At 38.6% G+C, this 23,177-nt stretch overlaps 1 protein-coding gene across 3 annotated transcripts in view; it reads left to right on the plus strand.

Annotated features, from left to right (window-relative positions):
- Positions 1–22,948, plus strand: part of nrxn2a (neurexin 2a) — a 390,641-nt gene extending 367,693 nt beyond the window's left edge. For all 3 annotated transcript variants that reach the window (XM_082141011.1, XM_082141009.1, XM_082141010.1), the window contains 5 exons: positions 695–866; positions 4,106–4,195; positions 7,651–7,979; positions 17,302–17,380; positions 19,978–22,948. In XM_082141011.1, coding sequence (XP_081997137.1) covers positions 695–866; positions 4,106–4,195; positions 7,651–7,979; positions 17,302–17,380; positions 19,978–20,768 — 1,461 coding nt within the window. In that variant the 3' untranslated portion in view covers positions 20,769–22,948. The remainder of the gene's footprint in view (positions 1–694; positions 867–4,105; positions 4,196–7,650; positions 7,980–17,301; positions 17,381–19,977) is intronic.
- The last annotated feature ends 229 nt before the right edge of the window (positions 22,949–23,177 follow it).

Genomic DNA, 23,177 nt, shown 5'->3' on the forward strand with positions numbered 1-23,177 from the left:
CAATTTGAGAACAATGTATGATTTGCACGGTTTGACGTGATATGATAAGCGATCGTTAGATTTAATCAGCGCGATTTACTGCAATGCTTTTTTCCTCTTAGTTGGTCAGAACACAAGTGAATGTTACTTACTTGTTCAGACGACATTTTCTGGTGAAAATTCTTATGTTGGACATACTTCCAAAAAGTAGAATCTGTGATTCCAAATGACATTATCCATACCGTCGCGGTGACTGACAGCCACATTCTCCTCAAAACATTGGATTCATCTTTGCCGTGCCGAGGCACAACCCACGTAAAGTTGATAATTCCACGAATAACTGCAATTGCAGATTTCAAACAGAGATGGCGACAAAGAGGAAAAACTACGGACTGCAGCTTTAAATGCTAGTTAATACATTTTGGAAGACAAAGGATTTTATTTTATTTTATTGTTTCCACTACAATGTCAATGAAAAAAGAATATACATTCTTTGATGTAGATTGAGTGATGTATCTGTTCACGCTGTTGGACATTATTATTAAAAAGGATTAAATAAATTGGTGATAGTGAAAAAGTGTATTTGGACAAAAAGTACACAAGATCAAATGTTCCTGCTATCTAAGTAAACTAGTCAACCTCACTTATCGACTAGTCAACCATCATGACTCAGCCTCAATGTCCACCTATGAATAAATTGTCCATTCTTACACAGGAACAAGGAAAGGTCGGTGTGATCTTCAATGTGGGCACAGATGACATCACCATAGATGAGCCTGCTGTTACCGTGAACGACGGCAAGTACCACGTGGTTCGCTTTACACGTAGCGGTGGCAACGCCACCCTCCAAGTGGATAACCAGCCCGTCATTGAGCGCTTCCCATCAGGTAAGTCCCCGCGGAGGACGGGGAAAGCCATTTGCGGGGGGGATCCCATTACACGTGTGGTTGGTAGAAATACTGGGAGCAGCTTCCCCTGGGACTGGACACATGGGGTCAGAGAGAGACACTGTATATTTCCACTCGCAAATCAGTGGGACGTTGTTTGAAGCCCTTGGCCTGGATTTGCATCCATGTTGGAGGCATGCCTTATTGAGGGGTACAAATTGATTTATAATTTCAAATGCAAATTATTTAGGTTTGAAGTGCGCCATTTTTACCCTCAAACTCTTCCCAGAGAATTTATGAGTCACCACATGCAGCGCCTAGATAACCACCGCATGCACAATCTAATAACAAATGCAAATTGACACATTTCCCCCCAAGCTGCCTTGCCTAATACATTCAGCCCGAGATGGATTTGGATCCTTTACAGTTCTCAACTTCAGCCAGCTTTGCTCTACGCGGGCTGAAGAAGGTGTCTCTGTGCCTGTGAAGATCCACCATCCATGAACTGCGTGCGAACTTTGAACCACAAAGCGCGCTTTCATTTTTTGGCGTTAGCCAAAACACCTCTCGCAGGTTGCTCTTTGTACCCTCGCATATCCCAAGTTGTGGTATAGTCGGCGCCGTAAACTGATATTGCACAGCCTTAAACTTTTGTAACAAGCCTTGATTGATGATCTCAACCCTGCAGTAGTCGTTCCCGTGAACCGTCCCCGTCCTATACAAACATCTCGCTCTGCAGTCCCCTGGCCTTGTGTGCTTTCCAATTAAACTTGAGCAAACTCTCTCTCTCCCCACTGTGTGCTCAGGGAGCTGCCTTCCTCTCATAGATGCTGTTCCACAGGAAGACATTTTCTCCGTCTCTAATAGCAATCCTGTCTTTCCCATCCTCGTTTTTTTTTTTCAATCGGTTTTTCAGATGTGCTGCTTCACGCCAGGTTAGTGCAGCGTCAAGAAGTCCTTGCAAAAATATAGCTCTAGCCAAATAAAGCGGCGCCTCTGCTCACCTGCTATGCTCCTTCCACCCCCGCGTGTGGGGTCTTGTTTAGAAATTGCCAGAGGTTGAATGGCGCTGCGTCCCTGCAGCTCGGGCTTGAGATTTCGTCTGATTTCTGAAAGGGAAAATTGGTTTTCTACTGCTGCGACATAGGCTTCCCATCCGCCAAGTCTCCCCTAAGCCCCCTCAGGAGGTGAGAGTCAGATGGGGCGGCCTTTCCAAAGCGAAGGGATAAAGCCCAGCTTCAAAGTCGTCACAGTCATGTCATGCTTCCTTTAAAACTGAGTTATGCGCATTTAAATGGAATGGCACGGCTTTTATGTGGCACCTGTCATCCCAGGGATTTAAAAACGATGATATTGGTCTTGCGTGTCATCCAACACTCGCAAAGCTCACGTGTGTAAACGAAGCTGGCTGTGTATCTCTTAGATTAGCGGGCTCGATTAATTCAGTTAATTAAAACGGAGGATTAGATAACCGGATATGTTCCCCGGTGGCAGATTTGTTGCTCCCTGCGGACACAGGCACAACTGACCGCTCGCCTCCGTGTTTTGCTCAGCACACCATTACATTGCCTTATAAATAAGAATCTAGTGAAAATCAGTGAATAGCAATCCATCAGACTTGATTGGTTTGTTTTTCCTTTTTTTGTCGCTTACTCACGGACGAGACCTATTTCAAGTTTTCTTTGAAGGTTCAGCACAGAATATGCCACACATGAGCTCTTTTAACAGGCTTATGGGAGTGGGTGGTTTGGCCCTCATTCAGGTTGCAGGGTGGGTAGGGCGAACGGAAAGGCTTGTATCTCACACGGCTGTCACAGAAGGAACATGACACAGTATGTGGTATGTCAAAAAAAATCTGTTAACGCATGGCATACCAACATCTTCCTTCAAGAAAGAATAGTTTTAACTGCAAAATGACTTATTAATGGCTGTGTCTGAATTTCTGCACTTTCGTAGTATGTGGGTCAATGGCGCTACTCTCATATTTTTTTGTTGTCTATTAAATACACCTCTTTTAGGATGAGCATATTTTTCAACCAAAAAATTGTTTTTTTTACATTTCTAAGGGGGGGTAATCTGATCTCTAATATCTAATCTGATATTTTGATTTATTATTATTTCTTAGAATCTCTATCATTCATTCATTTATTTTTACTTTTACTATGTATTTACTATTACACCATGTCACATGGTCATTAAATGTTGAGTTTTATTGAAATTGGTAATTAAGTCTTATAAAAAAAATAAAATTAAAAAAAAAGGTTTTAAATCATACTGTATGAAAACAACATGAATTCAAAGAGTTCTTTTCTTAGAAGTTGGCACATGCTTTGAAGTCGATTTTTTAAAGATTTTACATTTTTCTTTATCATGAACACTCTTATATGTCATTGCCCCATGTACTGAATTTGATGAAGGAATGGTTCTGGGAATGTCACAGCCGCTGCAAAGTTATATAGTGATATTTTAGAAGACATAAACGTCATTGCGTGTCAAAAATATTGACCAAGCCATTGTAATAATAGGTATTAGGATAACGTGGATTTTGACAGGACAATGGTGGAGAGCAGAGAAGAGAAAACGGTGAAATTAAGAGATTGTTCTTTTTTGAGTGAGTAACAGGGCCCGCAAGCTCATTTTAGCTCTGATGAAGGGATCTGTCAGAAAAAGGGAACGGTCTCTTATCTGGCAGCCATGACACCGAATCGATCACAGCTTTTGTGTCTTTTTATAATTACACGTTTGCTAATTTATGCAGGTACCTCAAGATGTTGATACTAGATGCAGAACTGATTGCATTGTTCACACTTTGATTTCTTGTAGAGACCAGAAAATGTCTTCCGGAGCAGTTTTAACACTACCATTGTATAGCTTCACATTATAATATGTGACATTATCACTGATATCTTTGTTGTCCTATTGATTGTATGAAATTTTCCTCAAGTATTATTCGCTAAGATGACATCACAATTAACAGACCAAAACTAGAAGATAAACGATCACTAAATATGTCCTCAAAGCTTTCTAAACAGAATTAAACATGCTCTAATTAGTCTCAAGCTTCTAAACTGTCTAATAACTAAGTGCAATCCACCTTAAAACAACATAACTACCAGCATAAAGCTCGTTTAGACTTCCTAACTTGCTAAACTTGATAGTCTTGTTGCCATGTTTTTAACCATGTGACGCTTGAACTTCCAGATATTAACCTCTTATCTGTCTCTCTAAATTCTTTGAAGGGAACATTGATAATGAACGGCTTGCAATAGCCAGGCAAAGAATTCCATACAGACTTGGTCGGGTAGTTGACGAGTGGCTACTCGACAAAGGTAATAAAAATGGATTAATTAAACAATGACTTAATGACTTATTAAGGCTCTGTAAGAGGTGCAGTTCCCTTAAAACCGCAAAGCTGCGAGCCATTTTGAATTATAAACTTCCCAAAAAATCAAACCTTTTGCATTGGCATACAGTGGGCCAAAACAAACTGTGAATTGTGGCTGCCCACATACAAGCTAAATCCAATTGGTCATTTCCATTTGGCTTGTGCTTTTCATATCATATTCTTAAGTTAGAACTGCACCACTTCAGAGATAAAGGTTTAATCTTAAACATAATCCCTGACTAACCTCTAACAACGCACCATAACTGCAACAACTGTCTGTAAATAGTTTATTTTTCTTGCTGTCTTATGTTTTCCTTCTGTGATCCCCTCTGACTTCGCTAATTTTGAAGTAAGATGATTTAAAAGAAAAACAAAAAACAAAAAAAAACACTAACTCTTACCAAAGAAAAATATAATTAACTTTTCCAACCCCAAGCAGTTAAAGGGACTATTGCTTTTTTGTCATTCTAACACTTAAAATCAGAATAAAGTTTCAAAATCCCCTTTAACCCTTTGAGTCTAATGAAAACAAAACATATTATGTTATTCGGACCTTTTGCTTAATAGTCTAAAACTCAACCGTGTAGTTATCTTTGGACCCGTGAGACATCTGTAAACAGATGAATCCTGCATGGTATTTGGTTTTCCCCAAGAAACCTTCTCAGTTATTAAAGTGCAGAAACGATATCAGACACCTGCGTCAGCACATTATCAAAGAATATTGGGCAGTAATGCTCTACTGGATGTGTAAGTTATCAGACTTTTTGGTTGGTTGCGCCTTTTTCATCTATATGCAAACTTCTTTTTCTATTCATGTGCTGAGCTAACATCACATCTAAATGTTAAGTGTAAAACAAATACACTTGCACTGTTTTTTAATGGAAAACTGACCTTTCTAGGTCTGCATACCTTTGTTGATTGAACTCAATAACATGCAGAGTATAACGTGATCCAAAGTTCAGTTCTACATTTGTCTAAAAGTCATTTTCAGATGTTTAGCTCTCCCTTGTGCATCCAACTAACATATTTTGTCAATATATGATTGTATGTATATATATATATGCAATGAGTATTTCCTCTTAGTATGATTTGATTTCCACCGCTCGATATAAATAGGGCACTAAACTAAAGCTAATTCCGTCTTAAACCCCCCTAAATCGAAACTAACTCAGAGGGTTAAACAGTCTAAATATTAATGAAAGACATTTTCGTTGCCAAATGAGAGGAAAATTGCTGTCAGCCTTTGCACATTCATGTGTGATTTACAATGTCCCTTTAACATGTGTAATTATTTATCAGTTCTAATCTATAAGTAATGATAATGACACAAAGCCCTCATACATCAGGTCTGTGTCCTGTATGACTGTGGTGACTGGGTTTTGTGTGAGAAATTTGTGTCTGCCTCATGCTCTGTATCTCAAAGGCTCTTTGGTCTCCTCATTCTCCTCCATTAAATGTTCTAACCTCTGTCACTGGCTCTCGTACATTTATATGCAAAGAAAAGATCTGTCCAACCTTGAGTTAATCACTGGAAAACCTTTTTTGCCTTTTCTCCAGACATGCGAGAAAATTAAATCTCATTGCACATTTTAAATAGCAGTGAAAGGATTAATGCACCTAAATATGAATATTCTGTCGTTATTTGCTCAAATCTTTCATGTCGTTCCAAACATACGCAAGACACAAAAGGAGACATTTTAGATGCTGTCCTGATCGCTATATTCCAGTGAACGAGAACTGAATAAAAAGTTATATTTTAAAAAACTATCCTAAAAGTGTTCTTTTGAACACTGATAAATAGCTTAAATGTCTTTTCATTGCTTTCTTAATGAAATGAAAGTCAATGGAGTCCAATGTCAATTTGGTCCTCATTGACTTTCATTGAATAGACAAAAACAGTTCTAACATAAAAATACAAATTTGTTTAAAAAAAATAAAATAATAATGTCTTCTTTACATGAAAAAGAAACTTGTACAGGTTTGGAACAACATGAAGGTAAGCAAATGATGACAGAATCTTCATTTTTGGGTGAACTGCCACTGTAAGTCCCATGCAATACTATCACAGAGATGATAAGGAGAGCATTTATATCATATTTTTCTCATTGGTACTTTATATTATGTCACCGTATGCAACTGTCCTTAATGTCACACATTAATCAGAATAATTGTTACACTGTACAATAAAAGTACACGTGCAAGTGGAAAGTGGCCATCTGGCTTCTTCCCACTCTATTACAACATGCCTTTCAGAGGTTATGGTCTTTTTATCTCGGCTCTCATGTCAAACTTGGTTATTTTCAACTGTTAAAACTGAGACCCTACTTGTGTTAAATGGCAACCCTTCATTAAACATTAAGTGGCTCTCACAGAGGGAATAACAACTGCCCACTTCATAATCAGCTGTGTCAGAGTACCTGTTCATCAGGATTAAATGGATGGCGGCAGTCCAGCACTTAGGGGCCAAAGGAAACGGCACTTTGAGTTAACCATCCTTTTCCTCTTTAAGTAGTAATTCTGAAGGTTTTGTTGGCATTTAATTATATCTAAAGTTTGGCCCGATTGCTTAACATTCACCATTATAATTCAAAACCACTTGAATCAAACCTTTAGCGCTGTGACTACCTGTTGCAGCACTGAAGTTTTTCATAATATTGATTCAGATTCCTTTTATTTTCCTGAGCATCAACTAAATGATCAATTCAACCAGTGGTATTTTCTATGCAAAATGACTCAGTGACAATGGAGATTCTGGGGACGAAATCCTTAATGCAGAGGCATAGTGTGTGTGTGTGTTTATGTGTGTCTGCGCCCCTATGTATGTTTATTTGTGGGGCTGGAGGAGATACTCCTCTTGCCTCAGTGACACATTAACATTTGAGCTGGCAGATGACACGTATTCATGCAGATTATCATCAACAAGGCATCTGTCTCTGAATAAAACATATCCAAAACTCTTTACATACTCATAAATATTGTTTTCCAATTTGGTCCTCCTCATTCAGTTCATTATCCACAGCTCAAGCCTTGCTAGTTTAATGAGACTCAAATGATAATATACAGCCATTATTCTATAATGATAAGGGCTCTTCCATTCCTCCTCTCATAGAGGAGCCACCTCAGGCTCTGGGAGTGATCTTTGACATCATGTTTAATACAACATTTTGTCTCCTGCACTATCCGGGTCAGAAACGACAGCCATTAGAATTGGAGATTTCCATCACCAGGTTCAAATGTTAAAAGTGTTATCAGCTGATTTAGACACATCCTACCTGTGACGCCAAAAACAGCCTGTACTGATGGTCGTTTTTTGCTTCTCTGTCTCTCTTTACTGTCGTACTGCTCTCTCTCTTTCTCTCTCTCTTGCTCTCTCTTCATCTCCTCTCTGATGCATCCCAGGTCGGCAGTTGACTATCTTCAACAGCCAGGCAGCCATAAAAGTGGGAGGTCAGGATAAGGGGCGGCCGTTCCAGGGCCATATCTCAGGCCTGTACTATAACGGGCTGCAAGTGCTGAAACTGGCGGCCGAGGGGGATCCGAATGTGCAGGTGGCAGGAAACTTGCGTTTGGTTGGGGATGCACCCTCCGTCTTGTCCACAGAGACCACCTCAGCCACCCCTCCGGCTGCGGCAGACATGTCCACCACCATAATGGAGACCACCACCACCATGGCCACCACCACCACCCGTAGACAGCGCTCTCCCAGCCTGAAGGACAGTATTACACAGGTGAGGATGGGATGGTGGAGATTGCCATCATACAGAGACGGCCCTCTTGTTGGCCTGTTTCTCTTGAATGTGAGGGATGATGTTGCGTTTATAAAGAGTTTTGTTTTACAAGATGTCCAGTTGGTGATCGGCAATAAAAGAGCTGACAGGACAAACCAAACTGGGGTAAAAGAATCTGTCATTTATTGCTTGAAAAAGAGTTGTCACTCAGCATCTGGAAGGCCCTGAAGGAGAAGAATCATAAACCTCAGATTCGCATGTGTCAGGATATATCTCCCCCACATAGACTTTCCCTTTCATTCCTCCCACACATAGTATTTTACTAGTCACATTTCCTTTGAACGGTCCTGCAATTTTCTGAAGTCATTATTTTCTAAGCCTCAAGAAACATATTTTGAGCATTCTTATGAAATTCTTATGAAAGCAAACATTTATACATTCTTATGAAAGCAAACATTTGAACAGTTAAATTTCTATTCACTTGTCAGATTTCCATTTCCATTTATTTTACCGTACAATGTATATGTGTACTGTATATGTGTCTGGAAAAAATATATTTTTAGTTTTACAAGGTTAAAAAATGCTACACAAATGTATATTTTAAATTTGTATAATATATATATTGAAAACTGAATTTATTCAAATTCATAAACCATTTTTTGCTCTCTTTTTTTTAAACTAGAAAACAATATAGCGTATCCAAGACTATCACAAATCATTCTCACAATTTCAATAGAACCCTGTCTTATTCATCTAGATAACTTTGGGCCATCTTTAACAGTGCCATGATATTTCTGGACAAGCTCACAATTTATGTAAATGTAAGGTTTTATTTGCTTAACATTAGGGTTGGGTATTGGTTGGGTTTTATCCGATACCAGTACCTACTCTGTATTTTTCAAACGGTTCCGGTGCTTAAACGGTTCTTAAACCGGTACTTAAGAAAATGAAACCGCACACACTTTATCAAAAAAATAATACCTGTGTGTGTTTTCTGAAAAAGATTTCTGATTAAATTAAAAATTGTGCCGTTTAAAAGGCTACTGATGTAGCCGAAAACACTTAAGTTAAGATAAAAATGTTGTCTTCTCATATTATTTATATATATTATATATATTTATATTATATTACGTATTATAGACTTTTACAAAACAGAGAAATATCTGACACTGAGCAGAAATATTTAACACACATAGTATAGCCTCATATAAATATACTTGATATACTTCATACTTGATATGCAAGATTTGCAGTTGGCATTAAAATACTAGACTTACCCGAAGAGGAACACTGCAGCTGAACTTGAACTTTAGTCAAGAGTGTCAGAGGTTTTGGGTTCTAATCCGCATTCGTAGTTTTTTGTTTGTTTGTTTGTTGTTGTTTTTTTAAACCGATTATGCTCATCAGTGGTTGTATATCAAGCAGGGACACTTTGTGTGCATTAGGCTATATTTTGTGATTTCACCAGAACGAATAGATATGAGGCGCCGTCTAGGGCTTAAATCGAACTTCATTCACGCACACATAAAACGCTTGCATACACATATACTAAGTAGTCACACATACATGTATACTGCTGAATGCTCCAACTATATGAAATGCACAACGTCACATCTAAAGTTGCTCACGCACACACACATAAACTCTACACACACGAGACGCGCGGAACTCTCCGCGCACATACTCATCTGAGACGCGAGCACACACACACACAAACTCGCGCACATACTCATCCGAGACGCGAGCACACACACACACACACACACACAGACAAACTCGCGCACATACTCATCTGAGACGCGAGCACACACACACACACACAAACTCTCCGCGCACATACTCATATAGACGACGCCTCATAAATAGATCGATCTCTGCAACGTATTGAAGCGCGCGTCCGAGTGAAGAAAGTGCGGTGTGCGCGAGCCACAAGAGAAAACACTGTATCGGCAACGAGCACTTTGATCATTTAATGTTGTTTAGATGTTTTGTTATTGGATCATTCGTGCCGCGAGATGTTTTATAGGGGGCGGTGAAAAAAGTCAGGCACCGAAATCAGGCACCGAAAGTTGCGTTCTTATTCGGTCTCGATACTACCGTTTACGTCGGAACCGGTTCCCTATTGGAACCGGGTTTCGGTACCCAACCCTACTTAACATGCTGGTTTCTCTCTTGGCATTAAAGCATAGACTGGCCATTGTTGTTCCTAGCCCAGCAATTCTTCATGCCTATCGACAGCCTAAAAAATTATATATATTTATCCTCAAGCAGCATCTGTAAAATGCTGGAGCACAAGGCTATTAATTTTGAGAATATTGAGAGTCATATCTGACATGTCTGTGTTGTCTCTGCCCCCCATTCATCACATATTGGTAGCGAGTTAGCAGCGCTTGCCTCCCCCACTGTCAGCCTTTATTCATGTGGTGTTCAACTCCATTGATCAGGAGATGCACGTTGATAAGAATAAAGGCCAAGCTCAATAACAATCAGTGTCAATCATAGCGAATCTGCCAAGATCCATAGCCACTAGAAGCAAACATTAGCGCAACTGAGGACGAACACAGATTCTCTCACGTGCAAGCTGTGAATCACTCTTAATCCGTGCTGTTCTGGGTGTAAATAGTCGTACAAAGCAATAGCATGGAAATGGGGATTTGAGTGAGACAGCTTAGTGCTGAGGAAGTCCCAGTGCACCACTCCTCTCCTCATCTCCTCAAGATGAGTAAGACATTTATGTGGAATAGCACGTGTCTAGACTACAAATTTATTCCTTTATGAACTATATTTACATTCACTGTGTAAAAAAAGACATTTAAAAGAAAATTTCTCTAGATATGTGTGTAGTTCAAATAGATTATTTTACCCAATATTTGAGTTATCTTTGTATTTTATGTTTATAAGACCAACATCAATTGTGAGTCGATAATATGCAGAGTACTTACTTCATCATTAGCTTAGCAATATGCTAATGTCCCTATTGAAATCAATTGATTTGATCCTGCACAGAACACATGCTAATGTCACACACTATTGAAATCAATCAGCATTGGTTTTCAGCGCGAATGCAGCGAAAAACACATCTTACACGGGAAAGAACTTTGCGATTGACTGTACAACAACATTTGACAAGAAATCTGAAGTATATTTTTACAGACTGCCGAAAGCTACAGAACAGAGAAGAAAATGGATCGCTTTAATTCATAGAAACAACTTGACTCCAGGCAGCGAAAGGTGGATTTGCAGTTACCATTGAGTTTACATGCACCACAGTAAGCTGATAACTCACAAATATCAGCTTATTGAAATAACCAGTTTCCGCTGTTTACATGCAAACCAGTAACCATGACAACGCAAGTAAATAGCGACGAGTTTACATGAATTTATTAATAAATCAGGCCATGCTCCTGTGTGACAACAAAACAATCATTTGCGTATCTGACTAGAGTATTTCATTTATGTCGGTTGTGATGTTAAATAAAGCTTGCAACATGTCAGCAGGAAACTTACAGCTCGTATATGTGACCCTGGACCACAAAACCGAGATGCAACTATTTGAAAATCTGGAATCTGAGGGTTCAAAAAAATCTAAACATTGAGAAAATCCATTTATGTCCATTTATGTTCGTGCTTTTGCTGCATCCACTCACAAAAATATTTTTTATATATATATTTACAGTAGGAAATTTACAAAATATCTTCATGGAACAGGATCTTTACTTAATATCCTAATGATTTTTGGCATAAAAGAAAAATCGATAATTTTGACCCATATTGGCTATTGCCACAAATATACCCGTGCTACTTGTGACTGGTTTTGTGGTCCAGGGTCACATATTATCCTTTCATGCAGTCACAGATGCAGCGTTTTTACTGAACCACTTCTACTTTCGCTGCACAAGATGAGAGGACATTTTTATAATTTTCTGGGTCATGAAAGAGTCTGCGTTTGTGATAAATTTCCTTCTTCCTTTCCTGCAAAATGCTCGCTCTGTCTGGATGTGTTTAAATCTGTCACATTTCACACATGCGCAGTTCAATAAGCCGACAGAAACCAGGTTAATGCTTTTACAAACCGTGCGAAATCGGAGTAAGAGGCAAAAAACTACCTGTGTCGACCGGTTTATGCTTAAGCCGTTTATGACCTTACTCCGGTAAAAGAAAACGTGTTTCCGCGTTTACATGACCACGTGCGTTGTCGGCTTGTTAAGCATAATTGGATGTAAATAAACACTGACAAAAAAACTATACAAGTTTTAGAGCTGGATGATATTATGATATATATAACATTGATATGAGTAATCACCCGGATTTAGAACTACCTATATTGTATTTATATAAAGCGTTCAAAGGCAAAATTGTTTTATGTATTTCAAAATCAGGCTCATATAAATGTCAGGAAACACGATTCCTGGCTGCATTTCAATATCCATGGATCATTGGATCTTTGGTAAGTTGTAAGGAACACTAAATCGAGTCCAACCTTTAGTTTAAACTGATAATCATTTGTTTTAATCGCGTTTTCACAGTTTCCTCTATTAAATCCAGTCACCCAGCAGCTCTTCTGCCACTCAGTCTGACTGAGGGGGTTGTGTTCTGGCGGGAAAGTGACATCAATACATTCCCTCAATACTAATGTTATAGCCTACTTTTGAATAAATTGTAAAGTCGACACCATGCAAGGTTTTTTAGTTTTTTTTTAGTTTAGAAACATGCTAATGTTACACTATTGCTATCAATTGTGAGTTGATGCATGCAGTGTTTCATCATTGGCTTAGCAATTTGCTAATATCAGAATTAAGATCAATTGTAATTTGATCCTGTGCAGAATGTTTTGATGTTAGTTTAGCAATATGCTAATGTTGCACTATTGAAATCAATTGAGAGTCGAACACTTGCAGCATATTTCATCATTAACTTAGCAACATGCTATTGTTACTATTTAAATCAATTGTGAGTCGATCCATGCAGTGTTTCATCATTAGCTTAGCAATTTGCTAATATCAGAATTAAAATCATTTGTAATTCGATCCTGTGCAGAATGTTTTGTTGTTTGTTTAGCAATATGCTAACGTTGCACAATTGAAATCAACTTGAAATTTGAAATCAAACATATTTCATCATTAACTTAGCAACATGCTATTGTTACTATTTAAATCAATTGTGAGTCGATCCTGACAGCTTATCCGTTTCCATCCTATAAGAGATGTCATACTCACCAGAACACTGCAGGGGACGGCAATCCAGGCACTGTCCGCTAAAGAGCGTACCTCAATGGTGAACTAAAGGTGGCTTCTTAAAGACAGCATATAGCTGCATGAAGGAGAAAGATTCAGAAACAATAGGGTATATGTCGAACGTCACATGACCAAACCGGAACACTGGTCTCACCGCCTGTCAGAGAAAGTGTTAACAGTAGTAAGAACTGACGCCGATATCTATGGACTAGGTAATCGGCAAACCTACCTAGTTCACTTCGTTATTGGCATTTATTCTATTTAAATATATAAATGTTTGTGTGAAGAAGAAAAAACTTTTAGATATCAATCTGCATATGCGAGCGACATTGGTTATGCTTATCTTTGCTCGCCCCTTTAAGTTATCTTGAGTAAAACAGCAAAAAAATTCACGAAGCACATACAAAAGACCTGATCCGGAAGCGATGCGATCTGCTTTACAGAATACGGAAGTTAAGTAGCACATAACCCCTATTGACACTCAGGGCTGCATTCCACTCCAAAATTGTCATGCCCTTCACTCGCTAACTTCCCTCCGTCTCGTTCACTCGGATGTACGTCATTGCTTACTTTGCATGAGTGCCCAATACTGGCGGAACCTTTGCAATAAGCTGAATTTGGAACGTTTTAAGCCCTTGATCACTTAGAATCCACTATGGGGTTGATTTAATATTTAATTTTTTCCCTTACGAAATTGTTTAATGCAGCATTCTATATGTATATATGTGTTTGAGTTGTTGAAAAAAAAAATATATATATATATATATATCATAGAGTTGTTTGTGGTGAGGTAAATTAAACGCAATATGCTTTGACTTCACAATCATGTTGCATTATGGTATATGGAGCTGCCTGAAGTGTACATATGAAGTAGACTCGCTCCCTTGGTCAAAAAAGGGAGCGAGGTTCTGTCCATATAAACTTCTCTCGTCCACTTCACGAAATGGAACACACTTCAAAATGGCGGCAGGGATTCCGCCGAGGGGAAGTGCTTAGGGAAGTTCGCAAGTGCGTGTCTAAAAGTGGACTGAAACGCAGCCCAGTACTTGCTGTATAGCGGCTTGGCCTGCCCACAGCCAGAGCGCTCGGACACCATTGGCTACTGCAAGTGCAATAGCATGATTATCAGTCTTCAAGAATTTGGGATAAAGGAGTTTTCTCAAAATGTAAGCTATTACGCAATGTTGAGAGACCAACTCGAAAGGGAACAAGACCAAACCACTTTCCCTTTTATGGGGGGATCGCTAACATGGGAGGACACGCGCTGCAAGGCAAATAAAGAACATTTCTCATTTTTACGGATGGAAAATTGAGTCTTGCGAAATGTTATTCCTAATGATAGCATGTTATTATAACTATGCAATTTTGTCATGATGATATTATGGATTATCAATATATCTTTGTGGGCCCCTCCTCCCTGAGGGCACCTTTTACATAGTTCCACTATTACCCCCTGACCGAAGCCCCTGTGTGTAGCATGTCGATTTTCTGCTTATGTAAGAAAGGTTCAATGACATTTAGGTTGCTCTATAAGGCAGCGAGGCAGCTCAAATCAGACCTTGAATGTCTAAATATTTGAAGGGCAAACTCAAATCAAGTGTTCTGAAAATCAGTCAGAGCTGCAGGGTCAGACATATGTAATTATTTCAGCCTCATTTTCAGCGGCTTGTGCTGTTTTGTATCAAAGCGTCCATGCATCCAGCAACTCAAATCTTTTGATCTAAGATTGCTTTTCCACGACCTCAAATTTGTGCTTCATTTGAAGTGAACCTTTGTGACTCCACGTAAATCACAGCTCACGTAAGAACTCTTGCAGCGTTTTGGAAATTGTGCCAATAGTGTATGTTAAGTAAGCCCTTGATCAAGCTGACATAACACTGTTTCCCTTTTCAGGATTTGGATATTGAAAGTGCCCTCGACTTTCTTTTTGTCATATCAAAAAATTAGTCATGGCGTATTTGTAAGGAATGTATGAACGTATCAAGAAACAACCTGCAATTCCAGTGTTCTTAATAAACTTGTCTTACTAAACACACAGGCATTGTGCAAAAGTGCAGATAAGAAGCGCGCTAATTATCCTTTAATAAACGCAGTCAGGCAAAACTAATGCTGCAATGCGTCTTTTAATTAGAGGTTGGAAATGTCAGAGTCTTTAATATTTGTAAATCAGACTCAAAAACCAAGCAAATTCATCTTAGCTTTTCTTTTGTCTCAGTAAATGCTTTAATCGTTCAAAGGTAGGCTTTTTGTTTAAAATAACCCTGATGGCGCTGTCTGTACATTTACATCTTTGTCGTCTTTTCGTTTCAGCAGAATTCAGCTACATCAGTATTTGATGGATGTTGAGGACATGAAATGGTTTTGTTTATTTGGTGTAAATAAAGCATAATAACATTGCTGATATGATGGAAAGCCTTTGAAACAGAATGTTTTCCTCAATAAGCTTACTTTCGAAAGTAATTTAACTCTGGCCAATTCAGAATGTTTGTAGCTGACAATAGTGAAAAGTCAGAGGACAAGAAAAACACTAACAAAATGGGGACTAGATCAATACGGACCCTATTTCAGCCAGACCAATTAAGACTGTCTGCAGGCCAATTCAGTTACGTCAATCTTGCTCAAAATTATCAGTATTTAAATGCAGATGTGAAGCATATTTGCATACATTAAGTCAGAATCTTATCGGGTCTCGAATGAAGAGGTTAAAACGTATTATCTCAGTAATCACATCATGGAAACCATGCATTACCTATTTAATGGTTTACCATGAAGGTTTTCATTATATGCATATGTAAAAGCTATCTCTGTCTTTTGTTTGTGTGTGTATTAAAATAGAGAGCACAAATGCAAAACCTGGTGTCACCATCAATGAATACCTCCATATACCTCATCTAGCGATCGCAAGGGAAGTCTCATTCTGTCGATGCCTCCCAGCCTCGCAAACAGATAAATATGCCCATACGAGTGAACAGCGAAATTGTTCTGACCTCTCGATGAGAAAGGACAAACTGATGGGTCCAAATCAGTCATGGCCCAGATCCAATTACATGTTTTATGAATGTGAGGTATGAGTCGGGAATGTTAATTCAAACTCAGGTCAAACCAAGGGGCAGCAAAGCCATTTGGTCTAGCATCACAGCATCGGATAAATTCCTCCACAACCAATGGGTGTTTCTTCAACAGTAGACGCTTTTAGAACAATCAAAACCGTGAACATGCATCACAGAAGATTTTCTGGAAGTCATGAGTATTTTTACTACAGTGTTTTAAAATGTCATTTCCACCACATAATTTAAGATGTGATGGAAATGACATTTTAAACACTTCTGAATGAAAATATTCTCTGATTTTAACCAATCAAAAAGTGATTGAAATTCAGGAACCTCTCTAAATTGGACCATATTTAGCGTTACGACATAACAACCTGATAGAAAAGCTTTTGCTTTCTGTTTTGTTTTTGTTTTTTGCATCTGATAAATTGCATTTTAAGTAATTAACTTGGCAATTAACTTTAAGTAATTAAGACAACACTCACTGGAAGAATATGTGAATAAAAATGTGTTTATGTCTCGTTTGCTTTTGTTTAATGAATTCATCAAACGCACCATTGCATGCAGATAAAGACTGCATTCTTGAAAAACTAGTATGAGTATTAAGTAATGATTGTGTTAAAAAAAAATGTAAGGGGTATTTGTAGCATATCTGAGCACCCACCGGCAGAATCATAAATCGGTGCCTATGATATCAATATTGAAACTCTTTGTTTATTCCAGTTTTTGTTTAAATAGTCATAGTTTTACATTTTTAATAATTCATATGTTTATAGTGAATTTTCATAGTTTATGAAAGTCTGGGTCTAGGGCAAAACTATATTTGAAAAGTTGGTAAAAAAAAAAAAAAAAGATTTATTGTGTAAAAAAAAAAAAGCTGAAAGTTGTTAGCTTTAATAAACATCAACCCCTGAGACATAAGTGTCCACATATGACGAAAGCTTACTGTCACAACTTTCAAGGTTGTGGAGAAATCAGATTAAATGGAATCTGCCTCCAGACTTGGAAAAAGAACCTGTATTCTGTCTTCTCTTTCAGAACTCAGATGACCTGCTGGTGGCGTCAGCCGAGTGTCCCAGTGATGACGAGGATCTGGAGGAGTGTGAGCCTGGCACTGGTGAGTACACATACGTACAGCAGCACTGAAACCACACAGACCTACACAAGCTTCAGATGCTCAAACTACTGTCTTAAATAGAAGACTTTTTTTTCATTAAGGAGAGGTTTTTAATGACATTATCCAATATTCCAATTGGATGTAGTGCAGTTCCATAGATAATTCCTCAGTGTAATTCCGGCTTGAGCTTCAACTAGTTTTTTTTTTTTAAGACCTTGTAAAATTTCTGTTAAGTTCAAATGTAAGATGAAACTATTCCATAAAATGACATAATATGATGTTTTACAAATATTCAGGAAATAACATTCATCAGTTGGATCTGAAATGTCATTTGGTAACACTTTATTTTAAGACGACGTAGTTACATGTTACTACATGTACTTACTATTGTAATAACAGTAAATTATGCATAATTACAAGTAACTAACCTTAACCGTAACTCCATAGCAAGTACATGTAGTTAATTAATATTACTCAGTACTTATTTGAGTAAGTTTAATGTAACTACGTCACCTTAAAACCAATAATTTTTACATTATCATTTGTTTCAGACTTACTGAATTCTGTTTCCCATAATGCTTATCTGCTAGCACTATTCCCCCATATTAACCTTACAGACACTATGAAAAAAAAAAAAAAGAGCTCATCTGGTCATTTAGGAAATAAATTATGAGTTGCTTGCTACGTTTAGGCTAAGGGTTATATTTCTTGAAGGGTGGCCTTCTCCTGCTATCTGGGCTATTCATAACGCTAAGTGGTCATTCCACTCCATCGTTGAGTTCCACTTTGGTCATTATATACTGTATCAGTAAATTATGTGTGACATCAAACTGTGTTGCACATGTAGTACATGGAATTAATACTCTGTGCTCAGCTATTGCCCCTGTGATTGTACAGTGTTGCAATCATTCAGTGTCATTGAGTGGTTGAGTTCTTTATGATGGCCCATCTGGAGAGTCAGCTGTTGCTGTTTGACATTTGTCCAAGGCTTTGGTTTCATTTCAGATTATTTTAGTTGAACAAAATGTTGGAAAATTAAATGTTTTAACCTAGACATTTCTTATTAAATAATTGGTACAACAGTCCTATTTTTTGGCTAGGTCTCAAAATCTAGTCAGCTGCCTGCCTAGCTTGTTTGGACATCATTTGAGTCCTCCTGACAAAAATAAAAAATCTCAAATTGTCCATTGAAAAACTGAAAAAAAAACTCATTGTACATGTAATTTAAAGCCGTATAGCTTGTTTCCTTCATGGATAAGGTTGTCCCATAATGTGATGTGACAAGCTTCATTCAAGAGGATGGAGCTGAGAGAAATGTTTTAAAATGAAAGTTTTAATAATAATTCAAAAAAATCAAAAAAATGTCTAAAGTTTGGGGTTGGTAAGATTTTTTTATGTTTTTGAAAGAAGTCTCATATGCTCATAAGGCTGCATTTATTTGATCATAAATAGAGTAAAAAACTTGAATTTTATTACCATTTAAATAACTTAAAATTAAATATATTTTAAAATGTTTTAAAGAATTTTCAGCATCATTACTTCAGTGTCACATGATCCTTTAGAAATCATTCTAATATGCTGATTTGGTGCTGAAGAAACATTTATTATTATTATTAATGTGGAAAACAGTGCTGCTGAATATTTTTGTCGAAATATATATGGAATATTTTTCTTTGATGAATAGAAAGTTCAAATGAACGGCATTTATATGAAATATGAATCTATTTTCTTTAACATTTTAGTCTTTACTGTCACTTTTCATCAATTTAATGCATACTTGCTGAAAAAATGTCTTTAAAAAAATACTAACCCCAAACTTTTGAACAGCAGTGTATAAAATTAAAATGCAGTGTTTTGGTTAGCTCAACCACATGCTAAATAAAATCAGACGAGTCTCGTGCACGTCAGTTGAGTCACTGTTTGAGTGCCATGTTAGTTTCTTTTTATGAAGTTCTGCCTTTAAAGAGCATCTCATATTAGTCAAATCAACTTATGATCTTCCATTTTGTTTGTAATAAGATTTATAAGATGATTCCCTATATAGGCATTACTGCTTACTAAGTTTTGAGACACAGCATTTAAATGATTTATCACAGAATGCACATATGCAGAGGATTTTATCATTGCAAAGGGACATCTGTATTTATACAAGTTAGATGAAGGATTAGAGCACAGATGAGTGTGTCAAAAAGTATAAAGGGGAGAAAAGTTGTGTTTTAAAGGGACCATCTTACACACCTTTGTTTTTTGTAATTTGCTTTTTTTCCATGCAAAAATCATGCGGCCTATTTGTTGATGTAAGTGACCCAAACTCCATGGTTTGCTATATTGTTTAACCAAAGAAGAGCCAAGAGCTATTCAAGATATGAGTTGGTTCTTTTTTAGATGTTATTTGAGTAATCTAGACATATTTGTGTTAGCCATATGAATAGGTTTAAAAAATATTTTAGCTTTTTTTCATGTGAATAGTGTGTAGAATCTTTTTCCTAGAATAAATTGCACATAACAAATAGATTTAACGTGTGTGTACACATGTAGCTATTGTCGAGTCCTCGCTAATTCTTCTTCCTCTCACCCTTTTTCCTCTCTCATCCTAGGAGGTGAACTTGTGTTGCCCATAATTACCGTGGACACCCAAGACCCCCTTCCCATGGCCACCCGTTACCCTGCCATCCCCGCCCCTCCCACTTCCCTGGCCCCTCTCCAAACCACCAAAGAGTCCCTCATTCTGTCCGACCCCCGTCCGCCGTGCCCTCCGGACCAGGAGGACTGCGGCGACCCTATGGAGGTGTCGGCCTTCGGCTCCGGAGAAATGACGGAGTCCGATGACGAGGACTTTTACAAAAACTCCCCCATGGTCACGGACAGGACAGTCCTGCCGCCGCCCCCCGCCGTGGGCAAGGGCGGAGGCCAGGGCCCAGGTGACCACCGTCCTCCCGCCCCCACCACCCACCCCAACCAGCTCCACATCCCCGCGGGCAAAATGAACACCCGCGACCAGGTGCTCCTGCCTCCTGCCCCGTCCTCCCGTCACACTCCAGGTCTAACCTACCCGCCTGATTTCCCCCATGTGCCCACAGCTCACCCCACCGACCTGATGGAGAAGGCCCGCCCGGGCGCCGTGGAAGTGATCAGGGAGTCCAGCAGCACCACAGGCATGGTGGTCGGCATCGTGGCGGCTGCCGCCCTCTGCATCCTCATCCTCCTTTACGCCATGTACAAGTACCGCAACCGAGACGAAGGCTCTTATCAGGTGGACCAGAGCCGCAACTCGGGCTCCGAAAGCAACGGTGCCGTAGTGAAGGAGAAGACGCCGAGCACGACTGCCGCCATCGCCAAAACGACCACCAAGGGCAAGAAGAACAAAGACAAGGAGTATTACGTCTGAGTGAACGAGCGCGCAAGACAGACTGAGGAGGAGGTTCAAGACAGGAAGTGTGCTGAGGATTTTAAAACTTTAAATCACCTCCTCTGCATCCTCAAGCATTTAAGCCACACAATCTTCTGTTTACTTCTCCGAAAAGTTTTTCTGCCACCGAAAGATATGGACGTAGGGAATGAGGAGAAAGGCCCTAATGGAAAGATCCTCCTTTCGTTGCTGTCTTTGCGAAACCATTGTTGTATGTAATTTTATCTCTATCATGTCTAAAGAAATTCTTCCATTACATTCCAGATGATGTAATGCCCTCTTTGCGATTAAAAATGTATGTTTTGCGTGGTCTGGGCCTCCACAGGAGAGTAACAAAACACCATGGACAGGGAGAGAAAAGCCGCCGGTTTAACTGATGTCTCCACACACAAGCTTTTGGTGCTATTCCTGAACGTTTATTTAATAATACCTTCATAGAGCTATGAAATTGAGATCTTCTACAAGATGCTCACTGGCCCTCGTTGTAATAATTTATGAAGAACAGAAGCCGATTGTGTTAGTTATTTGCATGAGACAAGCAGATGCTCCCATCAGTTCTTGTGGAGATGTTAAATCTGACACCTTTTTTGGAGGGTGAAAAAAAAAACGTGTTCAGTTGAAAAGGCAGCGGATAAAATCGCATCTTCTGTTTTGTTCTCAGTTAGAGCCGAAATACCAGAAGAGTTTGAATTAATTTCCACTCGGATATCTTTTGTCAGGTGTAGAAATTAGGATTTATCTGTCCCTGTCATGAAACACATTAATCTAATTCTTTTTTTGTTGTTCATCCGCCATGGTTTCATAAACACGTTCTCACTTAGAATCGCAGATCAGACGGCGAAGCCTGCTTTGACAGCGACACCTCCACCAGCGGGTGTAGAAAGGCTCAGAAGGTTGTTAGAACTTTAAAAAGCCCACAAAAGGCATATCTCTCTCTCTCTCTCTCTCTCTTTTTCTCTCTCTCTCTCTCTCTCTCTCTCCATGGTGTCGAAACATTGTGATCTGTTAGGCTACTAATTGTGTTCCATGCATGATGCATTCACATTCAGCTGTCCATGAGAGTATTTTGATATGAAATACATGAAGTTGATAACTCTCATCTCACCCGGAGGGATTCATAACACCGTGGGCGAACACGACGCAGACAAAAGAGACCTCAGAAAGCGAGACTGTCCTGAACTGAACATCAGCTTGGACAAAAGATGTATCTATGTAAATACAGGACATTGCTGAAAACACTTCAGGAGACAGGTTTGTGTGTATCGTGCATACGATACGTATGCGTATGTGCGCCTGTGTGTGTGTGTGAGTGTTTGTCCTCGTTCGTCCTCCGGCATGAGAAAGATATACGCAAGACTACGAGAATTCTTTCTCTTGCCTCCTATATTCTCTATGGTGTGAAACTACAGCCCAATACCCATCCGAATGAGACTACAGACACTGAAACAAACAGGATAAGGAGAACAGAGGCGAAATCATATTTTGAGAACTGTGTGGTATCTCTTCTAGGAGGGAAAAAAAAGGAACTTGTTCTCATCAGAATGCCAGCTCACCTCCTCCCAAACCTTGAAGGAGAGCGTAAAAGAGTGAACTGACAAGACTTTTATGGATAAAGCAGCACAACCCTGTGTCCAGACTTTTGTATCTAAGGACACCTCCTGGAAAGGAGGAAAAAAGGAAGAAAAAAAAAACACAGTATACTGTCTAGATATTTCTCACATTTGAAAATATGGTTTTACTGAATTGACATTCCTTGTTATTACAAAGAGGTTTTTGTTTAGTCATTTCTCTGCAAAAAAAAAAAAAAAAAAAACGTTAATAAGAAAAGATATTACTTCAACTATGAAGTGATTTTCAAATGTAAAATTCTGGGGGGAAAAATGTTTTGGGATTTTATTGAATTTGGTAAAATATGAAGCATTACCACTAGCCATACCTCCATTACTACATACTACTTTTTTTTGTTACGTCATCGACAGGGCAATTTATTTTGTTTGTGTTTTTGTTTTGTTTGTTCTTTTAAGATATAATTGTCATTTACCTATGCTGGTCAAAGTATATTCCCGTTCTTAATGTAATTGTAAAGTGTTACTGTGAGATGAAATCTAAATATGTGTACATTGACAGAGGGAAAAATACACTTGGTTCTATACTTCGTACTGATTTGTTTAGTGTGGTCTCTTATTTATAAAAATGTTTGTCTTAACGAGTTATACATATTAAGCAGCAATTTCTGAAGGATCATGTGACACTGAAGACTGGAGTAATGATGCTGAAAATTCAGCTTTGCCATCACAGGAATAAATTACATTCTTAAATGTAATAAAACAGAAAACAGTTATTTCAAATTTGAAAGAATATTTCACAATATTACTGTTTTTACTGCAT

The sequence above is a fragment of the Leuciscus leuciscus genome (assembly GCF_965113295.1).
Source record: "Leuciscus leuciscus genome assembly, chromosome: 16".
Taxonomy (NCBI): Eukaryota; Metazoa; Chordata; class Actinopteri; order Cypriniformes; family Leuciscidae; genus Leuciscus; species Leuciscus leuciscus.